The sequence below is a fragment of the Mytilus galloprovincialis genome, chromosome 1 (genome assembly GCF_965363235.1).
Source record: "Mytilus galloprovincialis chromosome 1, xbMytGall1.hap1.1, whole genome shotgun sequence".
Classification (NCBI taxonomy): Eukaryota; Metazoa; Mollusca; class Bivalvia; order Mytilida; family Mytilidae; genus Mytilus; species Mytilus galloprovincialis.
The window spans coordinates 17,830,568-17,854,956 of NC_134838.1; the positions used below are offsets into that span (position 1 = coordinate 17,830,568).

The 24,389-nt window shown below is 32.4% G+C and overlaps 2 protein-coding genes across 2 annotated transcripts; both read right to left on the bottom strand.

The window, feature by feature from the left end:
* Positions 1 to 852: 852 nt before the first annotated feature.
* Positions 853 to 16,444, bottom strand: LOC143067863 (lipoamide acyltransferase component of branched-chain alpha-keto acid dehydrogenase complex, mitochondrial-like). Its single transcript, XM_076241451.1, has 11 exons — positions 16,318 to 16,444; positions 14,513 to 14,633; positions 14,090 to 14,162; positions 11,757 to 11,941; positions 11,169 to 11,302; positions 9,580 to 9,676; positions 8,610 to 8,914; positions 7,808 to 7,885; positions 7,237 to 7,428; positions 2,940 to 3,011; positions 853 to 2,560 (listed from the first exon to the last, which is right to left on the bottom strand). Exons 1-11 carry the CDS (start codon positions 16,372 to 16,374, stop codon positions 2,393 to 2,395), a joined length of 1,482 nt encoding a protein of 493 aa, XP_076097566.1. The 5' UTR covers positions 16,375 to 16,444; the 3' UTR covers positions 853 to 2,392.
* Positions 16,445 to 20,008: 3,564 nt separating this feature from the next.
* LOC143067871 (mitochondrial substrate carrier family protein ucpB-like) lies at positions 20,009 to 22,127 on the bottom strand. The gene is made up of 2 exons (XM_076241464.1): positions 21,842 to 22,127; positions 20,009 to 20,566 (listed from the first exon to the last, which is right to left on the bottom strand). The coding sequence occupies exons 1-2, from the start codon at positions 21,957 to 21,959 to the stop codon at positions 20,385 to 20,387; spliced, it is 300 nt and encodes a 99-aa protein (XP_076097579.1). The 5' UTR covers positions 21,960 to 22,127; the 3' UTR covers positions 20,009 to 20,384.
* Positions 22,128 to 24,389: the final 2,262 nt, after the last annotated feature.

A 24,389-nucleotide genomic window follows, 5' to 3' on the forward strand; every position in this document is an offset into this window, starting at 1 on the left:
AGGATCCTACATGCACCAAAAATGTCCACCTTTGACATCATCCCATTGTTTGGCAGGGGAGACGAAAACAATGACTGATTGACTACAGACTCCTCTTCTTGTTAAATATGATAAAATCATACCGATTGTTTGATAAATATCTGTAGTAATCGTTTTGTTTTTATATAATGCTGCAATGTTTTACTTTTAATTTATTTCTTAGAATCTTTCTTTGATGGCCTTAATATCAGTCAGTATACTACCCAATTCAACAAAAAAAGAAATGAATGTGAAAATTCTTTGGGGAAAAGGGTATGCTATACATTTTTCTTTGTTTGAGAGAGATATGACACAAAATTTAACCATTGCATTTTGTGCTAACTGATTGATTGCAGTAGCATATGAAATGGAGATTTAGTATGTTAGCATTATATAAATATGTTACACAAAACAAAGCAAGATAGGCATGTGTTTGGAGTAGGAGCATAGACTTTCTAACAAATCAAGAGCTGAGGTAAGCCACTACAAGGCAGCACTTGCACCAGGAAAGTGGAAAGGGATTAGTATAAGTTGTAATAACTTGTTTCCCAATCCACTATAAATAAATGTGTTTAAACTAACAATCAAACCTTATCAAATGTTGTACTTCTCAGAGCTTCCTATTTCATTTCAAACAACAGCTTATGCTGGTTTTGACTAATTTGTCTGCTTTTTTTTTCTCCAAATTATACAAAGAGCAAAAATATGCATACTGGATAAAACACATCATAGTTGCCAAACATAAATTGACCTCTGGTTCACTATTTCTAATCTATAAACTGACCAATCAAATAAATGTTTATGTAAAATAAAAGGAATTCAAAAGTTTTGCACTGCTTTCTTTATAAATTTTATTTTCTGAGATTCAAATACATATATCACTCAAACTCTACAATACAAAATGCCCTCTCATATAGTTTCTGTTTCATTCTATAGAAAATGATATGATATAGTCAAACTGATTATAAGTTCATTGTTCTTTCTTGATTTTTAATGGCTTAGATATGGTTTATATCTTTTATGGCACTTCAAGAGGAAGATCATGAGCATTCACAAATATGTTTACTATCTTATTATTCTTACTAGCATCAGATACATAAGTTATGGTTGGGATTATATGATCATGTTTTTATGCTTTTCTGAACAACATTCAGTGTTTTAGAATGTTCATTAAAATCATTCTCGAAGACAATATTCCTTTAACATATAATGTTATGTTGCAAACAAAATATTGACCTAAGAACACCAAATGTAGAGGAATAAATTATTATCACTAGGATTGTAGTAAAGCTAACTGCCTATGGATTACCGTGAAGCTCAAAATTAAAACATTGCTCAACTTAAAAATAAAATCGATGTGTTGAATTTGCAACATAAAAATGTTCATGAAGCATATATTTTTACTCTATAACAAATACTCATATTGATAATTAAGAAAAAAAAATCAATACAGATTTAAAATTTAACAATGCTGTATATTCAATGTCATTCATAAATATTAGCAGGTTATTAAACATTAATATGATTTTTTTTTAGGCAAAAGTTATAATTTTTTCGATGAAGATATTCCTCTTTTATGTTTTATGTCCATTTGAATGCAACTACTGGTTTAATTAGCACACTTTTCAATATCCTGTTCTTAGATTTTATAGGACATAACAAGTCACATAAACAAATTACTCTATAATATTAACAACTATTTTCTTTTTTTAAACATAAAATACTGAGTTGAATAAGTTAAAAAAATATTCAATTGCAATGTATATCATAATTAAGGTATTCATCTTCAGTCAATTTAATTGATTCTTCTATGATGAAGACTTACTCATCTCATAATGTAAAATAAAAAAAAAACCATTTTATAAAATTGAAATTCTATTCAAGAATAATTCTAGCTGTAAATCGATTTTCAAAAATTAGATTGCATTATATTAACATATTTCATAATTTATACAGAAAATTTCACAATATCAAACAAATATGACTAGGATCTGTTATTCTCTGCAATGCATAAGCATACTCCTGAGTCCATAGATATATCCCCAGTATATATTAATTCCAGTCTTCAACATGATTTGATTACCTAACAGAAAACTTTAATTTCAGGTTCAATTATTTAACATAGAAATAAGAAGCTGAAATTTAACTCCAGAACATCTGCACTTCCAAAAGACAGAATCCTGCATATTGGAATCAAATAATGTAATTGATGATTAAAAAACACAATGAAGCATGCTCCTGTCAATCACTGAAAGATCACACCTTTATAAATTTGAACCATTATTACAGTAGGCTAGACCATTTCAATCTGGTCTTACCCGTTATGATATGGTCCACAGTAAATATACCAGTAAATGTTTGTATCACATAATGCTCATCTTAGATATAACATAATCAATCCTGGATTTTCTAAGAATGATTTGAGTAAGTTAGAGAATCGTGCCATGTAGGCACCTTCGATAACTCGATGATCAGCTGACCAGCTAACACACATTATATTTTTCTTTACTATATTTCCATCGTTATCATATCTTGGTAATGCCTACAAGTAAACAATTATGTTTAAAATGATTTAAAATTAAACTTAAACTAAGCAATATCATATACAGTATGTGTCATCTACAAAATTCATAGAATTAATTCACAGATCAGAGTTTGTAATTCTCTTGAAGCCCAATATTATTATTTCATGGCTAATTTCCATTTGTTTTTGACTTCATAAATTTACTTAGCACTTAAATCATGATTCATAATATATTTGTGAACTTATAACTCTTTGTTTTTTATGGTTGTTTGTTTCAGAATGTTGCAAGTCGAACATCAGACAAGTGACAGTTTCTCACATTTACATACAGTTCTCAGTCTGTTGATAGTCAAACAACCAGCAAGTGTTATTTTATTATCTCATGAAATAGTTTTACCTGTATTTTTCCTAAAGCTCCGATTGATACTTCTGGAGGTAGAATAACTGGTCTAGCATATGTTCCTCCTATCTGTAATGATAACAATAATACATAATACAAGGATTCATGTTTTACTCCACATTTCATTATAAGGCCAATTAAAATTAATTGATAGATTTTCATCCCCGTCCGCCCCTCTGAAATTGTCCCGCCCCATTTTTTTTATTTTGAAAAATTTACAATTTGCAGATTTTGTTCATCTCCGTTTCCGGTAACTGTCAAAAATTTTGTTTCCTTTCAAACTTTCTGTTTCAAATTTCGGTTTTCGTATTACTTCGAGTAATTAAAAAAGATTCTGCAGCTCTATGATGACAAAATCGTCTACTGAGAATAGAGATTGATTTCGAGAAGGGCATGATATAATCGGGATACAAGAAATACGCTGTGTCCAAGATGGTAAATCGCAGCATGACACAAAGGAGTAGGTCTGGTAAGGGCCGATTTTGGCCTCAAATTTCAGGTTTTTGGACACTTTTTAAACACTTAAGTGTCTATTTCAATTGATTTGATTAGTTAATGTGAAAGATTTTAACTGATTTAGTCATTAAAAACGCTCTGATTCAAGTTTAAACAAGAAAAATCTATCAAATATGCAAAAAAACGTCACTTTTCAGATGTTTTTTGTCAAAAATGAAAGTGACCATCCGTGTTCATCCTCAACGTTTATATATGTTGTGTATTATCATCAAATTCAATTTACATTTCAATATTATGAAAGAACACGAATGCGTCCACTTTCGTTTTAGATGGAAACCATCTAAAAATTGACCAAATGCTAAAATTTTGAAGATTTCAGTAATTTAGCATGACTTAATGATGCTAGAACGCGATATTTGTGCATTGTAATGTCAAAAACAGCTCATATTTATGTAGCAGAAGCATTTTACTTTCCAAAATATAGCTTAAAGATTACATTTTCACAAATTTCTAAAACTGCTATATTTTGGGACCAAAAAGGGGTCTTACTGAACCTACTCCTTTCTGTGATTTAGAAAACCGTTGATTTTTTTATTGATAAAATGACTATGAGGTAAGAATTTTGAACTGTGGATTATATCCAAAGAGCAAGAATTGTGGAACACATTTGTACAAAACCATAACTGTATAAATAAAATGACGCAAGCACGAACTTGTTAGATTTATGACAGTATAATTGAGTTCAAAAAGTCAGCAAACATACACTTAGATTTACCCATATTTTTTGTTGACAAACAGCAAACACCTTCTGTCCCAATACCCTCAATAGAGCCATTAAACATCTTCTCCTTTTTGGTTAAGTTCATGTTTTACATATTAATCATATTTGCATCTATAACTTAGAAGAATCATAAAAGCACCAACCCTTTTGTTTTCAAAATAGTTTCATTTTATTCTGAACTCGTAATTCTTTAGTTGCATATTTGTTTCTTTTTATGGAGTCAAAAAAAATGGTCGCTTAAAAAGACACATTAATTTGGTGAAGGTAGTCCAACTGAAGAGAGCATTCTTCTTTTATTTTTTTGCTGTTTAGGTTTCTAAAGCAGCAATTACATGTAGAACAGTGGTTGCCAATCAGAGATTTTTATTCATGTTAAGATTTGAAATATTATGTACGATTCCTTATATATGTATATACATGATATAAGCTTATTATTACACTTGAATATTTGAAGAACACGTCACAAGAGGGTTTCATAAGAAATAAAAAATTAAATCCTCCCACCCGCCCCTTTTTTTCAAAAATTTGGATGAAAATCTACTAATTAATTTTAGTTGGCCTAACTGCCTTCAGAATAATACTTAAGTCTATCATTAAAAGACTTTAACCTGGACAGACGAACGGAACCACAGACGGACGGACGGACGAACTGAGCCACAGACCAGAAAACATAATGCCCCTCTACTATCGTAGGTGGGGCATAAAAATGTTCATAAGCCATCATTTGTGTATAAATTAATCTTCGGTACCTATAAAAATTATGGAGAAATTGTAAAATTCACATTTATCAAATTAGAACATCTTATTTTCAAAATTATAGCATGTATAGTAGGGCTCATTTCTGTTTGAATAATAATGAATATAGAAGCAGAATTCCCACATTTATGTTGGTGATAAATTTACTGTGATGTGTTTACATTCCTGACAAATGCTATATATATATATCAACAAGAGGCTGTCACAACGACAGCAAACCGGATTTATTAATATTTATTTGTGTCCTGGCAATATCACAAGAACCATTACTGATGAATGGTGAAAGAGAAAATCGTCAATATCAAATTTGACCTCCATTTTGTCATCAGTATCAACATATTAAAATTTGAAAAGCTTAGATTGAATGGTTCATGAGTAAATGCAACAACGTGAATGGAAACGCCATTTTACAATCTTTCAAGAACCATAACGCCTGAACGGTAAAAGTCAAAATCGTCATTATTGAACTTGACCTCTATTTTGTCATCAGTAACAACATATAAAAATTTCAAAAGCTTTGGTTGAATGGTTCATGAGAAAATGCACGGACACGACTGGAAACACCATTTTTCAATCTTTCAAGAACCATAACTCCTGAACGGTGAAAGTCAAAATCGTCATTATTTAACTTGACCTCTATTTTGTCATCAGTCACAACATATTAAAATTTGGGAAGCTTTGGTAGAACAGTTAATGCGTAAATGCACGGACACAACTGGAAACTCCATTTTTCAATCTTTCAAGAACCATAACTCCTGAACGGTAAAGGTCAAAATCGTCATTATTGAACTTGACCTCCATTTTGTCATCAGTAACAACATATTAAAATTTGGGAAGCTTTGGTAGAACAGTTCATGCGTAAATGCACGGACACGACTGAAAACTCCATTTTTCAATCTTTCAAGAACCATAACTCCTGAACGGTAAAAGTCAAAATCATCATTATTGAACTTGACCTTCATTTAGTTGTCAGTAACAACATATTAAAATTTTAAAAGCTTTGGCTGAACGGTTCATGAATTAATGCACGGACAACATTTGATTGCCCCCCGCCCGGCCGCCCGCCGTACATCCCCAAATCAATAAACGACATTTTTGTCACAAAAATCCGGTTAATAAAATGGGATCATAAATGTTTCTTATGTGTGTTTTCAGCAAGAGAAAATAAACACAAATGGTGTTAAAACTAAAATTAGGAAAAATCTTTAATTTGGCAGTAAAATTAGAAAGATCATATCATAAGGAACACATGTGTACTTAGTTTTAAGTTGATTGGATTTCAACTTCATCAAAAACTACCTCGACCATTAGCTTTAACCTGAAGCAGGACGGACGTACAGACCAGAAAACATAATGCCCATAAATTGGGCATAAAAATAGTAAGACTTGTTAAATACCCACCAACTTTTGAAAGTTCCCATGGGGGTTTTTAGTGCGCAACAACAATTTTAAAGGTTACAATTTTTAGTGAAGTATTTTGCACGATCTGGATTGTCTAGAAAAAGTGTCATATTTGTATGATAAACTTACATGTCTTTTTCTTAAGTCTGTTTGCATGATTCTAGTTATTAAATCGGTAGAAAAGATGAACAGGTAGCTAGCAGACCAGGGTTTATTTTCTTGTGTAAGAATATTAGATGCTTGTTGAAATTTCCAATTTTGAATTATGCACAAAGATGGATTTTAACAGGTTGGGAACAATACTCCAAATGAGGGGTAACCCTCATTGGAAGAACATTACAACCCACTGTAAAAAATGAGCACCTTTATATTCATATTATTTGATGAAACTTTCCCCCAAGAACTATGCATCTATTAAGTATTAAATGGTCAAAACATGTCAAAAGGATTTTGTGATGGTTCTAAACTTATATCTTCTTTATTAATTTGACCCCTCATTTAGAAAAGTTGTTCCAAATATAATGAGGAATCAGAAGTTGTTATGAAATTGTAATACACAGAAACCAATGCGGCATACAGAGGCTTGATGATTTAAAGTCGGCACCATTGGCCTTCAGAAGACTTGAAGTCTTCTTCCACAAACAATAATAACTTTACCATTTGCAATAAATACTGTAAATTCAGAAATTTATGCCATGTTTTCTTGCAAAGTTGATGGAATTGCATTAATAAAAGCTCTCCTTTAAATTTTTGATACCATTGTTTCTATGCATCATTTCCTTAAATTGTGATAATTTGTCTACTTTTTTTTGTCTTTTTTTTCAAAAATCAAAAAATGCTTACACACAAAAACATTGTACATGACAAAAAGTCATTGCCATGAATTTAAGATTAATTTACCGCTCCAATATTTGACAAGGAGAAAGTTCCACCACTTAAATCTGAGGTTCCTAATTTTCCAGCTAATCCTAGAGACTGAAGCCTGTTCAGTTCTGCAGCAAGTTCAAATATACTTAATGATTGGACATTTTTAACATTTGGCACTATTAGTCCATCTTGTGTATCCATAGCAATTCCTATATTATGTACTGCCTGTAAACAGATGAAACATTTACTATGTGAAAAAAAATCACTGAATATTCTCAGAAAAGGTTTACTTTAATCTACTAGTAAATAATAAGGAAAATCACAACTTTTTCTTCTTTTCTGTTGATTACATTATCCTTTCCATGTACAATGTACCTCTTTTTGTTTTCATACCACATAACAACTTTGAACTCCAAAAGTCCAAGGTAGAGGTTTAACCCCTTCAAACAAGTGTAAATCATAGTTGAAGATCGTACAGTGACCTATAAATATTAGTTTTCTGGGTCATTTGGTTTCTTGTGGAAAGTTGTCTAATTGGCAATCATACCACATCTTCTGTTCATATCAAAAGTCATTGTTTAATTCTTCCTTCTAGTATACTAACCTTATACGTTATGTTCTCACATGATTTATCTACACTAGCATTCAACATTGGGAATTCTGTTAAAGCCATTGAGACAGCCTGAAAAGGAAAATAAATTATGTACATACTCAGTAAAAACTTGGTGTTACTTATAAGGGAAAGCATAGTAAAAACTTGGTGTTACTTATAAGGGAAAGCATAGTAAAAACTTGGTGTTACTTATAAGGGAAAGCATAGCAAAAACTTGGTGTTACTTATAAGGGAAAGCATAGTAAAAACTTAGTGTTACTTATAAGGGAAAGCATAGTAAAAACTTGGTGTTACTTATAAGGGAAAGCATAGCAAAAACTTGATGTTACTTATAAGGGAAAACATAGTAAAAACTTGGTGTTACTTATAAGGGAAAGCATAGTAAAAACTTAGTGCTACTTATAAGGGAAGGCATATCAGCTAAAATTATAACTCATATTTTCCTCACCTAACAAGTATCAGAATAAGGTTTTATAATATATATGCACTGACTACAAAGAATCTGTCAATTGAATTTTACCAGCTTTTTTTTTTAAATCTCCAAATTTTATTTTGTGTTGAATTTTCTATTTTCATAAAAAGGTTATGTAAAAACAAAACATGCATTGCACATTGAAGGTCTTATGGTTGCCTATAATTGCTTACATCCACTTCATTTAAACTTTTGTGGATAGTTGACTCATTGGCAATCATAACACATCATAACACATCTCCTTATTTTTATATATAAATTAAAAAAAAATCTTGTGATGAACTAGGAAAGTTTGACATAATACACTTCATACACATGTACCTTCATTATAATAGGCATGTACGAAAATTTGACACCTTTTTCGTCAGTTATAGCCTTGACCTTTGATCTCAATTCAACAAGAGCACTCATATCAAATTCATCATCGTAGCCAAATGTTGGAATGTTATTGGCCTCTGTCATTGTTTTCACCATTGCTTTTCTCATTCCCTTGATCTTTTCTGTGTAATCCTTACCCACAGGTAAAGTTATTTGTGGTTGTATAGGTGTGGTTGATACAACTGGAGCAGGTTTGGAGGGTTCAACAGTGACTGATGGGGGTGTAGCTAAGGGAGCTCTGGATTTTGCTGAAACAAATGATATTACCATATTTTATTACCAATCAAATGGGAACACTCTTAAGACATAAGTTTTCAATAAAATAATATTTAAGTTTAGCCACAAAAGACCAAACCATTATTAAAATTTTAACATCTTAAAACACAAGAAGGCTATTATACACGGACATGATAATGGAAAAAGTAGTAAAGTTGTAAAGAACAGTCACTCTAACAATCAACATTACTATCAAAACAAATTTGTGAAACTACATAAAATGATGCCACTGTAATTGCAGGGTTCTTGTGCTCAGTCCTTAGTTTTCTGTGTTGTGTTGTGTCTTTTGGTCATGTTTCTTGATTTATCTTTTGCTATTTCATTCATGTCAGGTTATTTTCAACTTGTGAGTTTGGATATCCTTTTGGTATCTTTCTTCTCTCTTTTACATCGTGTTTCACATGTTTATGAGGTCTAGAACATTGAAATAAACCAGTTAAGCAAAAATTTACCAGGCTATGTTATATAACCATAATAGAAAGCCAGATACATTCTGACTTGTCTGAGCTAGCTATTTTTTCTTACTCCTTAAACGCCTCATACTAAATCCAGACAGAAAGTTACACCCCTAACCTCCATGCTTAAACAAGACCACAGTGGTGGCTCTCAAATAAGTTGATCAATACTAAAATCATGCCTTGTTTTCCAACAGAAGGGTCCTCCATGTACTTTAGGATATCATCTTTCAATATTCGACCATCTTTTCCTGTTGCTTCCACATCACTTAACTTGATCTTCAAAGTAGATAGTACATATGATGTATTACAAATATACTTATTTACAGCCGATTACATTGAGTGTGTAGGCGAAGGTAATATCTTTTGTTATCGTGCTTGCTAGCTGAACTGTGAAGTCATTATTATGTTAGGTAAACTACCCTCCTATAAGAGAAGAATAGTCAAACAGATAACTAGTCTACGTGCCTGTTGGACTGGGCTACTTCAAAGGAGGGTAGTATACCTGACCTAATAATGAATTCAAGGTTCAGCTCACCAGCAAGCTAACCAAAAATATTATCTTTGCCTACACACTCAATGAAATCTGCTGTAAGATTTAAAGGCCAGTATGGTATCTCATATTTGGATGTTTCACACAACAATAACTGAACTCACCAGATACACAGAAAGTTCTACACTTTATACTACATATCATATAAATCTTATGTTCACTGAATTTTATGATTTGAAGAAAAATCTTTTCAATATCCTCAAAATGTGACAAAGTTAAAGTTGTTGGGGTCTCAGCATTTGGCTATTCTGATTCATTAATATTTACCTTTGATACACAGAAAAAATAATATTTACCTTTGATACACAGAAAAAATAATATTTACCTTTGATACACAGAAAAATTAATATTTACCTTTGATACACAGAAAAAATAATATTTACCTTTGATACACAGAAAAATTAATATTTACCTTTGATACACAGAAAAAATAATATTTACCTTTGATACACAGAAAAATTAATATTTACTTTTGATACACAGAAAAATTAATATTTACCTTTGATACACAGAAAAATTAATATTTACCTTTGATACACAGAAAAATTAATATTTACCTTTGATACACAGAAAAAAATAATATTTACCTTTGATACACAGAAAAATTAATATTTACCTTTGATACACAGAAAAATTAATATTTACCTTCGATACACAGAAAAAATAATATTTACCTTTGATACACAGAAAAATTAATATTTACCTTTGATACACAGAAAAAATAATATTTACCTTTGATACACAGAAAAAATAATATTTACCTTTGATACACAGAAAAATTAATATTTATTGGTACCCAAAGAACATGATAAAATGGTCAATTTGTCTCAAAAAAGACATGCTAATAATGGGCATATTTTTGGCTGTGCATAATATATAGATTCAGCCAATTTTCAGTTGTAATTTCTAACCATATGCCTTATGCATGCAAAATTCTGTACTCTCTGTACAGGAAAGAACACTTGCAACAGTTCATAAAGGGGTCCTTATGTTGAATGTTGCAAGACATATTTTTAACCTACCATACATACCCTCTTTTTCCAGTGGCAGTTCATAGTTCCCAACCTTTATTGTTGTCACCCTTCTTTGTTAAATCTAAATATCAGATTTATTTTTAATGTGTTCTTGTACTAAATATGCATGAAATAATCTACAGCTAAAATTTACCAAATAGTCAATCAACCAATTATACCTACATGTATCTTTATTACAATTTACCTTATTCTCCATGGCAAGTCTGCGGACAGCAGGTGTTGCCAACACCTTCCGTCCACGTATCCTCTGCATAGAATGTTCATCATCTGATGAAGAGCTTGATACTTCTGATGATGATGGACTACTTTGTGTTGTTCCTAAATTCAATAACATTACATTGATCAGAATAATATAGCATTTATATTACTGTGCGATTACAGAAGGCAGATGGCTCAAAATTTGACTAAAGTGAACATCTGGCTGTTAAATATAACATTTCTTGTAACATTACCTGATACTGTAATGATAATTTTGCAATGGTTTTACTGGCCGGTCACAAATGCAGCCTATTTCATTAAATTTTTGATGAGACCACATGAAGTAAGTACTCATCCAACAGAGATGTTATTTTTTGGGGGTGAAAATTGCATGACTTTTTTCATAATATTACTAGATACAGTATAGTGAAAGGTTGTTCATCCAGTGTGTATAAATGTGTTCAAAACCTTACTGAAGACAGTTTATATATAGGCCATTATACAGCAGATGCAGATTCAACATGAAGCATAAGTATCTGGCAAAAAAACCAAATGGAAATCAAGGTTGACATACCAGGTGAATCAGCATCTGTTTCAATATCTACCAATGGTTTACTAACTAAGGCAATATCCTCCACATCATAGTAGAGTTTAGAGATTATTCCTTTATATCGACTGGTGATTGTCACTGTAGCTTTATCACTTTGTACTTCACAGATACTGTCAAACTGACTCACATGGTCTCCAACTTTTACAAACCTACAATTCAATAAAATAAACTTCTCCAACCGTTCTTCTCATCTAATAAGCACCAAACTTATAAATACACAACTTCATAAGATTTTTAGAAACAGGATGGTACAATGTATTTCATATTTCCTTTTTTACCAGGATACTAAATGAAATAATCTGGGGAGAACACAGTAAGTTATCATAAGACTCAAGCTTCATTCCATTCTAAAAAGTCTAATGTAAATTATAATAAGACTCTATACTGACAAACTTTTTAAAGCAAGGGTCAAATTGGTGTTTGATATGATTAAATCCAAAAATTAATCAATCACAAAATAAGAAATATGCTAAACTTGCTAAATAGCACTCAGTAAAAAGTAAGAAATGAATCCATCTAGTTCCATCCCATTTTGTTTGTGTTTGTTAAAATCTCCAAAAATTTATCTATCAAAAAGATATTTAAAGGTGAAGAACTACATCATATTGTATTTTGTATGATTTCCAATATCACATGCCAAGTTTTTGGAAATAATGCCAAATATAAAATTGATTATGATATGTCTTTTAGAACGTTAACTACACATATAACTTAACAAGAATGTGTCCATAGTACATGGGTGCCCCACTTGCATGATCATTTTCTATGTTCAGTGGACAATGAAATTGGGGTCAAACATCTAATTTGGCATTATAATTAGGAAGAGAATATAATATGGAACCTGTGTACGAAGTTTAAAGTTGATTGGATTTCAACTTCAAAAACTACCTGGTGGCTTGACCAAAAACTTGAACTGAAGCTGAAAGACTAACGAAAAGACAAGAAAACATAATCCCCTCAACTGTCATAGGGTTTATTCCTTGAATGCCAACATCCTTTGATCTACCGACAATTTACCTGTAAAATTATGTTGGCGTTCAAGGAATAGGTGCAAGTAGTTATCACAACAACAGTGCATGCTTATCAAAACAATCATACTAATTAAACAGATAGGTAAATACAGGTAGCTAAATCTAGTTCATGTTTGTTAAGAAGTTAAAAATCATATTTGCTGCTCCTGCTTGAACAAATAGGATTCTCTTAAAAAATGCAACTTCCAAAAGTGTTGCATCACAAAATCAATATGTGCATATTGTCAGGACTGTAAGGAATTCCAGTTTGCACAAATTCTACAATAGACTCTTTGGACTTTGAAGATTTTTTTTTCAATATTTCTATAGTTGTGTGTGCTGTAATATCCTACCATATTACTGATTAAATTTCTTGAAACTTTGTATCTCGTGTTAGATTACTATTTTGTTCATTTCAGTTTGTTCAGGATATTTTTCTTGGTCATACAATTACACCTTTTTTTTTTTATTGTAAGTGATTCGTAAAATAACATTGTATAGTTGTTTGTCATGTTCGCAACTCATCTGAATTCTTTTTACCATATTTTATGAATTTTCTTGAAACTTTTGTAGAGTTTCCAGCTTAGAAGTTATCAAATTAACTTAATTATTTTTTAAATTTAATTAATTGTACAACTGAAATCTTCATATAGTTTATATTAACCAATAAAATATTCAAATTGATATGGAACTAAACAAATCTCTTATATCCTTTATTTAGTTTGAAATAATTGTATTAAACTAAAATTTCATTATTTTTTTTTAATATTTCTTATGTTATTAACATATTCATTCCAAACATATTTTTTTGGAAAAAAAAGTAATAAAAAATTTTAATTTTCTTTATTTCTTTAAAATTCATAATATTTTTACCCCTAAAATCTACTATTTTTCCTTATGAGAAAGTGATAAAATGTTGCATTTCTATGAAGTTCATTATTTTTTTTAACAGTTAAATACTTATAAAAACACCTATTGTTATTATATAAACAACTATTGAAATATTTTTGTTGGCATTCAAGGAATAGGTAACATATAAAATGTTGGCATTCGTGGAAGACACCTGTCATAGGTGGGGCATGAAATTGTAGTATGACATGTTTTTTAAAGTAATTTATGAGAATGACTATACTGAAAATCATCTAAATCAAAAGGCAGAAAGATTGACATGCCTGAACAGATCCATGGATGAACAAACACTTAACTTTGTAGTTGTATAAAAACTTAACACATATCATAGATATAAAGTTCCACTATTTGATAAGTTTGATCATGTTGATAACATACCATTCTTTCAGCTGAACTTCCCTTATGCCTTCACCTATATCAGCAAGTTTAAACTGTACTAACTCATGACAAACTGTAAAACATAAATAATATGAAGCTGTAATGACATTGATCAGCAGAACAGTTTCTGTAAATACTAATCTCGGCTCATTAATTGGGTTGTTGTGTCTTTGACATGCTCCCTGTTTTCATTCTCAAGTTTAGACAAAAGCAGCAATTGCCAGTTGTCAATTGAAGAGGCCAAGTAATTTGAATGTGTTCATTTGGTAATAATAATAAATAAATAAGAGAAGACTTTAGAAAATATTTAATTTCTTCTAAAGAACAAAAAAAAGATGTTATCATTTTTCATAAGGTAACTTACAATGTAGGTTAAGGAACTTATTTTAATGTATGGTATGTCCTTGTACATTTTGTACCTACCTGGAGACGAATGGAAAGTCCTACAGCATACTAGCTGACTGTGACAAATATACTGATTTGTTTTTCTTTGACAAATTGTCCTTGTATGATTTTGATTGCAATTGTTCTTTCTTTTAGATAACTGCAAAATAATGTAAAGAAAATTTACAGTGCACACATTTATATTAATCAGTTTTTTTTCTGAACTCTTCCTTATAACAATGTACAATAACCATGATTACTACCTGTACCACAGTACATGTACATGTATATCTTTTTATCATTTGTTTTTTGTCTAAGAAAATTCTCAATGCTACAGTTGTTATAGTCTTAGGACACCTTCGGGTGTGCAAGTTTCTTGCTACATTGAAGACCCATTGGTGGCCTTTGGAAGTCTGCTCTATGGTGACGGTATGGTCAGGTTGTTGTCACTTTGAAACATAACCCCATTTCCTTTCTCAATTTTATTACTAAATTCTGTCTTTAAGAGAAACTCTGCTGAGATACAGATAGTCGACAGTGTTCTAGCCAAGATTTGAAAATGGTAGGGTGCTAGTCAGAAAAAGGGCAATTTTGCGCATGAATGTCATTGGAAAAAAGGCAATTTACGTGTAAATTTATATCACTGGAAAAAGGGCAATTATTTTAGCCTCATAATTAATTAACACATCATTTTTATTATTCATTATTGAAACATGAAGTGTCAGTAAAAAGTTACGCAATTTATTTCTTTTGGCACAATTTTTTGTATAGTTTACTTATATCTATTGATGCTAAGACCCTCTTTGGGATACCTTTGTCTTATAAGTATATTAAGCTGCCTTGTAGAAGCTATCACCAAAGTAGTCTGACCTATAGAAAATTTAATGTTGGGAATTCTTCATTGCACTTGATAGATCAATTAATTATGGAAGTAAAGATGCAAAATATAATTTTTCAAAATATTTATTTTTGAAGTGTTTTCAAGTGAAAATAATTTAAATTAATATTCTTATATGCATTCAGTTAGTTTTATATTTAATCTTTATACATAAAAGAAACATAAATTAAGTAATATATTGTGAACAGGTGATAAATAAGGGGAAATAATCAAATTGTTTGTCGAACTTTTTTTTAAATATATATATACAAATTATTTATGACCTAAATCTAAGGTAATTGGTTCTAATTAACAATGTGTTTGACACCAAAGCCATCAGATAAAGCCATACACTTCACGGGTCACTTAATTTGACAGCTTGCACAGGTAGCTGAACTTTCTGTTCATGGAACAATTATGATTTTACCGATATTTTTTATGTGATATTTTTTATGCGATATTTTTTATGTGATAAAAACGACAGGGCCCCAGAGGAACGACAGAAAATAGGCATTGGCGTCAATAAAAAAGGGCAGGTGCTGCACACTGTTCAAACTCTGAAGTTAGAACACTGGTCGAGTTTGGCATATTTATACACCTTTATTGCTAGTATTTCAAACTCCTGTGAATAGACCAAAACCTCTTGTTACGTCCAGCATTCCAGCGTTTAGTTCACGCTTTAATTTCACTAAAAACTAGGGGGAGTGTAGCAATCAGTCTGTAATTATTTACACAATCTACGAACTATTATTTTGGATAAACTAGATTCCCTTCTTTAAACAAAGAAGTGAATGAAGCACACTTCGAAACACAAACTGAATTTACATGGATCCTGGATCGAATAACCGTCTTTTAAAGTGTGTGTATTTAGTCATTACAATAATAACAACATATTATTTTACAACATTTAACATCTAGCGATAATTTTGATTGATTGCAATTGTTTTTAGGATTAATAAACTCGTACATTATTAAGAAACCTAAACTTTTCCCATTTCAACCTTCGCAAGGCCGTCGATGCCATCTTAAACTGGTTCTTTGGATGTTTGCAAACAGACAGAAGGATGCCATCGGCAGGAACCCAGGCTGAGCTAAAACTAAATTTTGATCGATCCCGATGACAGTATCTGCAAATCCTTTTCCTTTAGATTCTAAAAAATCTATACATGATTATTGCTGCCCCCTGAGTAATATTGATTATCTTCTTTTTTTAATAGGTAAGATATTTCAACTTCAAGCTCTGTCTAATCGTAGAATTTACACGGATTAAGATAAACTGCTATTCTGTGTGTTGAAATAGTGTTTTGTGATTGGTTGACTGGGACACACACCCTAACTTTTTTCCATTTAAAATAATTCAATTTATTTATTAATTTTCTTTATTTAATGGGTTCTTGCAAGTACAAATCAACTTTTTGGACTTAACCAACTCACATTACATACAACTAGAACAGACAATCAGGAAGATATATATATTGGCAAGGACGCGGTATAACTAACAATATACGTCCTAGTCCAAATAATTATGACGAGACGTCATAATTATTTGGACTATATACGTCCTTGATATTGGCTATCAGATTCATTTCCTATTAGCGAACAACCATTTAACTAAAAAAAAAGGGTGTGGGTTACATTTTTCTTCTTAGTCAGATTTTTTTTCTTCTTGCGCAACATGCGCAAAGTATAAACAACTTTATTTAGTTTTCAACGCAATCAATCAGATTTGTTTTCTTTCAAAATGTTATACTATGAGGTATGGGGGTATCTGATTTGCATTCAGAATACTGAATTCATGTGCAAATGTGTTGTCATCTGCATGCTTCACCAGATTATTTTTTTCCCGTCAAAGTGGGGCTCAGAATATTTAGAAAAAAAACAATGCAAACATAACACTTGCCATCCACCAGCTGGAAGTCGCATTGTTGATTCCTTAGATGTACTGCTCCCCAAAACAATTATACCGTGACGTAGTTTATATTTGTCTTTCCTTCACCCAATAAAATCAGAGACATAGTTTGTATCTCAATGTCATGATAAGATTGTTTTGGCAATTTAAGTTAATTTGATAACAATAAGGAATTGAATTTTAAAGGGGTATTTCTAATATAGATCAAGGTTTTTGATTCAGTGTTATGTCTTTATTTTTTATGTTGAGATGTGTGTACTTTTGTTTGTCTTTTGATTTCGTCCTTTCCTTTTTTGTCATGGTATTGTCATTTGCCAGTTTTGACTTGTGAATTTAAATATCCCTTCCTATAGCTTTCCTTTAGCAATAAATCTGTATCATATCGCGTAATTTTTTTTCAGTTTTTGAGTGTAAAATTCTCCAATTATTTGATCATATATGATTTTGGAAAAAAGAGTCGGGCTTTAAAAAATATATTTATAAATTTCCGTGTGTGTATATGATCTCCATACGAAGCCACATATGAAGCCTGGGTTGGTAATTGATAATCGTAAACAGCAAATTAAAGTCAACACTGTTCTGAGTGGTTGTGCTAATATCCATAAAGGCAAGCCACAGGGTTCTTTACTAGGGCCATTGTTGTTTAACATATTTATAAATTATATTTTTCTTTTTGTTAAAAGTGGTAGTTTACATAACTATGCAGATGATAATACTTTGTCTTTCTGTATTCCAGACTCTGATTTATTAATTTCAACTTTGGAATCTGAGTAAAAATATAAAAAAAAAATATTGAGTGGTTCCGGGTAAATAAAATGCAAGCAAATCCCGACAAGTTTCAAGTTTTGGCTGTTGGCAAAAAGACCTTTCACCTTTGACCATCTATATACATATTCAAAATTCGAACCTTACATGTGAAAAAACAGTAACATTATTAGGCATTGAAATTGACCATCAGTTAAATTTTGATGTTCATGTCAGCTCAATCTGTAGGAGGGCATCAAAGCAATTATATGTTTTTAAACGTTTAGGCTTAGTTTTGGTTAGACTTAGCAAACTTATTTTTTTCATACTTTTATTCTAAGTAATTTGATTTTTTCCCTTTGGTATGGCATTTTTGCACTGAGAGAAATTCTAAAAAACTAGAAAAGGTGCAGGAAAGAGCACTTCGTTTCGTATATGAGGATTTTACCAGCTCCTATGAGGTCTTCTAACTTACTGAAGCTAAGGTGCCCTCCGTGCAGATCAGACGGATAAAAACAATGGCTCTAGAAACTTTTAAGATTATAAACACTATGGCAGTCATCCTGTTTGCTTAAACAATTTGGTAAGTGTCAAAGAAATTTAAAAGTATTCTTTTCTCGCTGCATCGAATACCCATTGGTGACGACGGCTGATGTCTGCATAGCAGACAGATATGATCGGGTTGGTGTCTCTTTTACACATTTCCATTCTCAATTTTATTTCAGGTATGTAAATATTCTGGAAATTCCATAGGTAAAGCCAACCCATTACGGTAAAAAAAAACTTTCAAATTTGCTGCTGCTACTTTATGGAACAGACTTCCAAACCATTTCAGGATTACATCCTTGTCCCTTGTTTTGTATAGTGTTGTACTGTGAATTGTAGTTGATTACATCGTTGTCACTTGTTTTGTATAGTGTTGTACGGTGAATTGTAGTAGATTAAATCATTGTCCATTGTTTTGTATAGTGTTGTACGGTGAATTGTAGTTAATTACATTATTGTCCCTTGTTTTATATAGTGTTGTACGATGAATTGTAGTTTATTACATCCTTGTCCCTTGTTTTGTACAGTGTTGTACGGTGAATTGTAGTTGATGACATCATTGTCCCTTGTTTTGTATAGTGTTGTACGGTGAATTGTAGTTGATGACATCATTGTCCCTTGTTTTGTATAGTGTTATACGGTGAATAGTAAATGATTACATCCTTGTCCCTTGTTTTTCATTGTGTTGTACGGTGAATTGTAGTTGATTACATCCTTGTCCCTTGTTTTGTATAGTGTTGTACGGTGAATTGTAGTTGATGACATCATTGTCCCTTGTTTTGTATAGTGTTGTACGGTGAATTGTAGTTGATGACATCATTGTCCCTTGTTTTGTACAGTGTTGTACGGTGAATTGTAGTTGATGACATCATTGTCCCTTGTTTTGTATAGTGTTGTACGGTGAATTGTATAGTTAATGACATCATATTGTTCACTTGTTTTGTATAGTGTTGTACGGTGAATAGTAAATGATTACATCCTTGTCCCTTGTTTTTCATTGTGTTGAACGGTGAATTGTAGTTGATTACATCCTTGTCCCTTGTTTTTCATTGTGTTGAACGGTGAATTGTAGTTGATTACATCCTTGTCCCTTGTTTTTCATTGTGTTGTGCGGTGAATTGTACTTTAATACATCCTCGTCCCTTGATCTTTTAATTGATAGTTGTCCAATTTGCGAACATATCTAGAGAGACCTTTAGACACAGCATAAGCAACAATTTGAAGAAAAAAACGAAATCTTTTCCATATAGAACCAAAGAGCTTAGTACCACCCCCTCCCCCATCGAGGTTATTGATTTCCTAAATATATGTACTTTTCCAAAAAAAAAAAATCCCCGAACTTCACCATGCCAACAACAATGTTCCAAATACAATTTTTGCTTCGTTCTATTTCTTTTAAGTCATTGAACCTTCTCCTCCGTCTGCATTCTTGTAAAGGTTTAAAATTACAAGAGCCAAACTATAATTACTTTTTATTGCACATACAAAACTTAAATATCAGCTTGCACCCGCTCTCTCTGTTATACACAATCCGTACATAAATAAATTTCTTGAAATATAACTGTATAAAAAACACCATTTATATGTATATAAATAAAAATGTCTGGATTACACGTGTATGTGTTGGTGTAAACAATATTTCATTATGAATAATCATATACAAGTATAATTATAAACACATTCACAATTAGGATTCAGACACAAGCAACTCGTGATTATACTAATCCGTCAAGCAACAAGGGCTTATTTTAATCCGTCTTCTAATCCGTGTATGTGTTCCCTGAGAATCGTTTTAAAAACACTAAATTACAAAACAATCCTAGTCCTTTTTTACATCAAACAGGATCCATCCCAACAGATCGTCTTAACTGTTCAAATATAAAGAATGATATAACAGTATGAGGACCAATTCTCATCCAGTTCGGTATAAACCCTTTATAAAGTCCTAAAAGTCCTTCTGTTTTAACAATCTTCACCAAACAATCGAACGTCCCCGTATAAACCTTCTCGTGGTGATCTGAAAAACATAACAAATACCTAAAATTCCATATTGACCACACAACTTTCTTTATAATATAGATAATGTGTGGAATACCCATTTTATTTTGTTACTTATTTATTTAATTGTGATAGTCACAATGATCATGTTATCCATAGTCCGAGATTACTCTTACGTCCAATGGCTGTTTTGACAGACAGGCTGGGGCAGCTTGTCTAGCAAAACAGCCGTTGTACGTCAGTGTAATCTCGGAGCTTGTCTGGCAAAACAGCCGTTGGAAGTCAGAGTAATCTCGGACTGTTTGTTTGACAAAACAGCCGTTGGATGTCAGAGTAATCTCGGACTTTCTGTTTGACAAAACAGCCGTTGAATGTCAGAATAATCTCGGATTGTTTGTTTGGCAACAGCCGTTATACGTCAGAGTAATCTCGGATATTGTCCGGCAAAACAGCCGTTGGATGTCAGAGTAATCTCGAACTGTTTGTTATCTAGGGCTGTTTGTTTGGCAAAACAGCCGATGGACGTCAGAGTAATCTCGGACTAGCTATCAAATGATTACGGGGAAACGGGAATGATCATAAAATGTATAACTTGCTTTGCCATGTTTGTGCAGTGCTTACTGTTCTTTTCTTTTTGTAATGCATCAGAATCGAAATAACAGTACTGTAGTTGAAGAGTTGCCACCGTCAATTTTGATTTGACGGTCGCAAATCTCCGTTTTACTGTCTCCGCTACGCGTCGCCAGTAAAACTGCATTCGCGACCGTCAAATCTACAATTGACAGTGGCAACTCTTCAACTACAGTACTGTTATTCCTTAATTTTAGGTTTTATTGCATAAATATTTGTCTATGCTGAACATTGCATATGTTTGTATGTGTCCAGTTAAATTCTCTCTAGAGCTTACTAACAACACCGAATCTAAATAAAGTTTTTGCATTGTTAAACATCCATGTTCGGTAAATCAATTTTGTAACAAAAGAAATCATAAAAGTTTTTCAGGAATACTTTAACACATTGTGCAATATTTATAATTGTTTGTGACAATAAACTAAATATCATCACAACATTTACAGATATATATAAAGAATAAATAACCGACAAACATAAAGAAAAAATGCCCTATGGACATGCAACTCTTATATTTGGAACAACGGAAGTATGTATTACATACTATATTACAAGTACCCCGGTACGTAAATTTATACTTTAATGCCATGTAACGAAGTGTCATGGGAATTATAAAATATACTATAGATAATCAAACAACTAGGAAAGTAATAGTGCTTCTTACGTTCATATTTCTGGTTCATGATTCTGGTTTTGACGACATCTACTGGCGAGGTAGTAAGTGCAGCCATGAAACCAGCTACCATAGATGATATAATATGTAAAAGTGGCCCTTCGTCCATCCATTTCAAGTTTAGTATCGTGTGTTTAGTATGGTCATAGCTTGGGATCTATATATGGAGAGAGAGAATAAAACATGAAAAGCAGTGAACTAGCAGTTGGTAGTAGCATAACTCTGTTTTGAGTGTCTTTTCTTCCACTAATATATCCTGCATTTGTTTATTTCTTGAAAGAATTTTACAAGAGACATTAAAACTTCATGATTTTAGCAAACAGTTTATGACGTCTGCACACAAGATCCGTAGGCTGGTACTGATTGATACTATATAGTCTCCCTATTGGAGAACATGATGAATTCATTAGTTGAAATGACATTGGACTAACTTTAATTTATTTATTTTTTGTTTTGCTTATAGCTTCGTGCATATCTGTATCAATCATCACACGAACTACAAAATTATCGTCTGCAAGCTTTCATCTAGAATGTACAAATCATTCAAGGACGATCTATTAAGCTGGGGTCACACATTCACGATTTTTACTACCATCCTTGACAGGACCATTCCCGATTAAAATTTATTAAAAGTCTGATCAAGATCCTGTGAATCGTGGATGGAAATTCAAACTTTAATTAAAATTTGTAAAAAAAAATAATTTGATCACAACAACAATCAGATAGTGTTCAGGAAGCGTCGATATTCAGCCGTTTCCAAAAGAATATGTCCCGATAATCCCGTTCTAAATCCGCTTCTAATCCGATTCGTATTTTTCGCCAGGTAAAATTCGACCGAGCCTGTCACCACAGCGTCCCGACTCTACCGAATGTAATACGACAGAGATCAGACAGTGACCAGACAGTGAACCGACGCTGACGGAAGTTATCCGTTCGAAAACTGTCGGCATATTCGGGATGATCAGGTACTGTCGGAACGTAATCCTATCACGGTCCGCTCTATCGCATTGCAAACGGCTTTGTTTGGTCTCAGTCGTATTGTATTCTGTAATTGTCGGGACTCTGACGTGAGTATCATTGACGAATTTCGTATTAATAACGGGACTGTTTCGGAACGGTTTCGGCAAAAAACGGTTCGCAATCGACAAGATCTGGATGCAATCTTGACTCAATCGGCAGAAAAACAGCTATGAAAAAATACTCCAGATCATTTCCGTTCCACAGGACACCGTCCAGAATACACAAAACATTGTTCGAAATTCGATCCGATACAGCAGAATCTGTCACGACATAGCCACGATTGTAATCCGACTAGACAAAATCGGCTGAGTTGCCCCGAATGTTACGGGTCGCACCTAACTGTCGGGGTGCTTTACCGAACTATTCGGACCCTTCCCGACCCGCAGGAATCTGTTACGAACTAAAACGACTGCGTTCAGACAATGATAGGACATTCCAGATAATTGAGGATACTAATCCGACTTTTTCACTTTTCGTGTCGTATTGCTCTGCTTTCGTGTCATATTGTTTTGCTCTTCATGGGCCCTTTAATTGGAATAAAAATATCTTATCTTATCTTATCTTATCTTATCCCTTATAAGTGACACCCTATGAGACCGTATGGGGTTACAGTAGGACAACCGGATGTGCCTTTTCGGCCAAAATGTGATTCGGCGGCGCTCAGTAGTCCTACGCCGTTAGTAGATTTCATAGGGCCGGGTTCCTGACGCGTTAATGGTGACGTCATCTATCGATATTGTTGTGTTTCATTGTTTATTTTTCAACATAACGCAGCAGAAAAAGTCCAGCGTGCGATAAATTCGTTATACGGTTAACTACTGACCTCCTACGGACCATAGAGGGTGAATAAAATCCATATGGGATTCGGCCTCCGGCCTCGCCCCCTATGAATTTTACTAACCCTCTATGGATCCGTATGGGGTCAGTAGCGAACCATATAACTTATAGGATATGCCTTTTTATCCTATCTGCCGTGGTATTTGCTAAAAAATACTCTATCCGACTGGACGCTTGAAACGTCACGATCATCAATGCGTTTTTATACGTTAACATTCGGTGTAATTAAACAGATATATCATGTAAAGGAGGGATATTTGCGAAAAATTCCAGTCTTGATAATGAATTCCCCTCGCCTTGCGGCTCGGGAAATTTACCATTTTCTCGACTGGTATTTTTTGCAAATACCCCTCCTTAATATGAAATATATATCTTTTCAAAACTCCATCTAATGAACCATCGAGGTAACCTCCGAAGAATGCCGACGGTTAAAACCCGATATATATAATGTAAATAGAAATAGAAAGCGAACTCGTGTAATTTGATTTTTCTATGTTTGTTTTATTTCATATTGTAAGTGAACATATATGTTAATCATTGTTTTTATCTTTATAAGAATGAGTCTTTTTGAAAACTCTAGCTAAGGAATTAAACTGAAGTTCACATGAATGCGGATTCAAATAGGATGAATTATTCACTTGCAAGGAAATGATTCATTATCGATGTATCTTACCTTGTTCTG

Excerpts from the sequence above, each read along its gene's own strand:
- LOC143067871 (XM_076241464.1), bottom strand. The coding sequence starts at position 21,959 with ATGGACGAAGGGCCACTTTTACATATTATATCATCTATGGTAGCTGGT. Across the intron at positions 20,567-21,841 it reads CATGAACCAGAAATATGAAC|ATCACCACGAGAAGGTTTAT; the intron begins GTAAGAAGCACT and ends TATGTTTTTCAG.
- LOC143067863 (XM_076241451.1), bottom strand. The coding sequence starts at position 16,374 with ATGGCATCGACGGCCTTGCGAAGGTTGAAATGGGAAAAGTTTAGGTTT. Across the intron at positions 11,942-14,089 it reads GAAGTTCAGCTGAAAGAATG|GTTTGTAAAAGTTGGAGACC; the intron begins GTATGTTATCAA and ends ATTGAATTGTAG. Across the intron at positions 8,915-9,579 it reads CCCTTCTGTTGGAAAACAAG|CAAAATCCAGAGCTCCCTTA; the intron begins GCATGATTTTAG and ends CATTTGTTTCAG.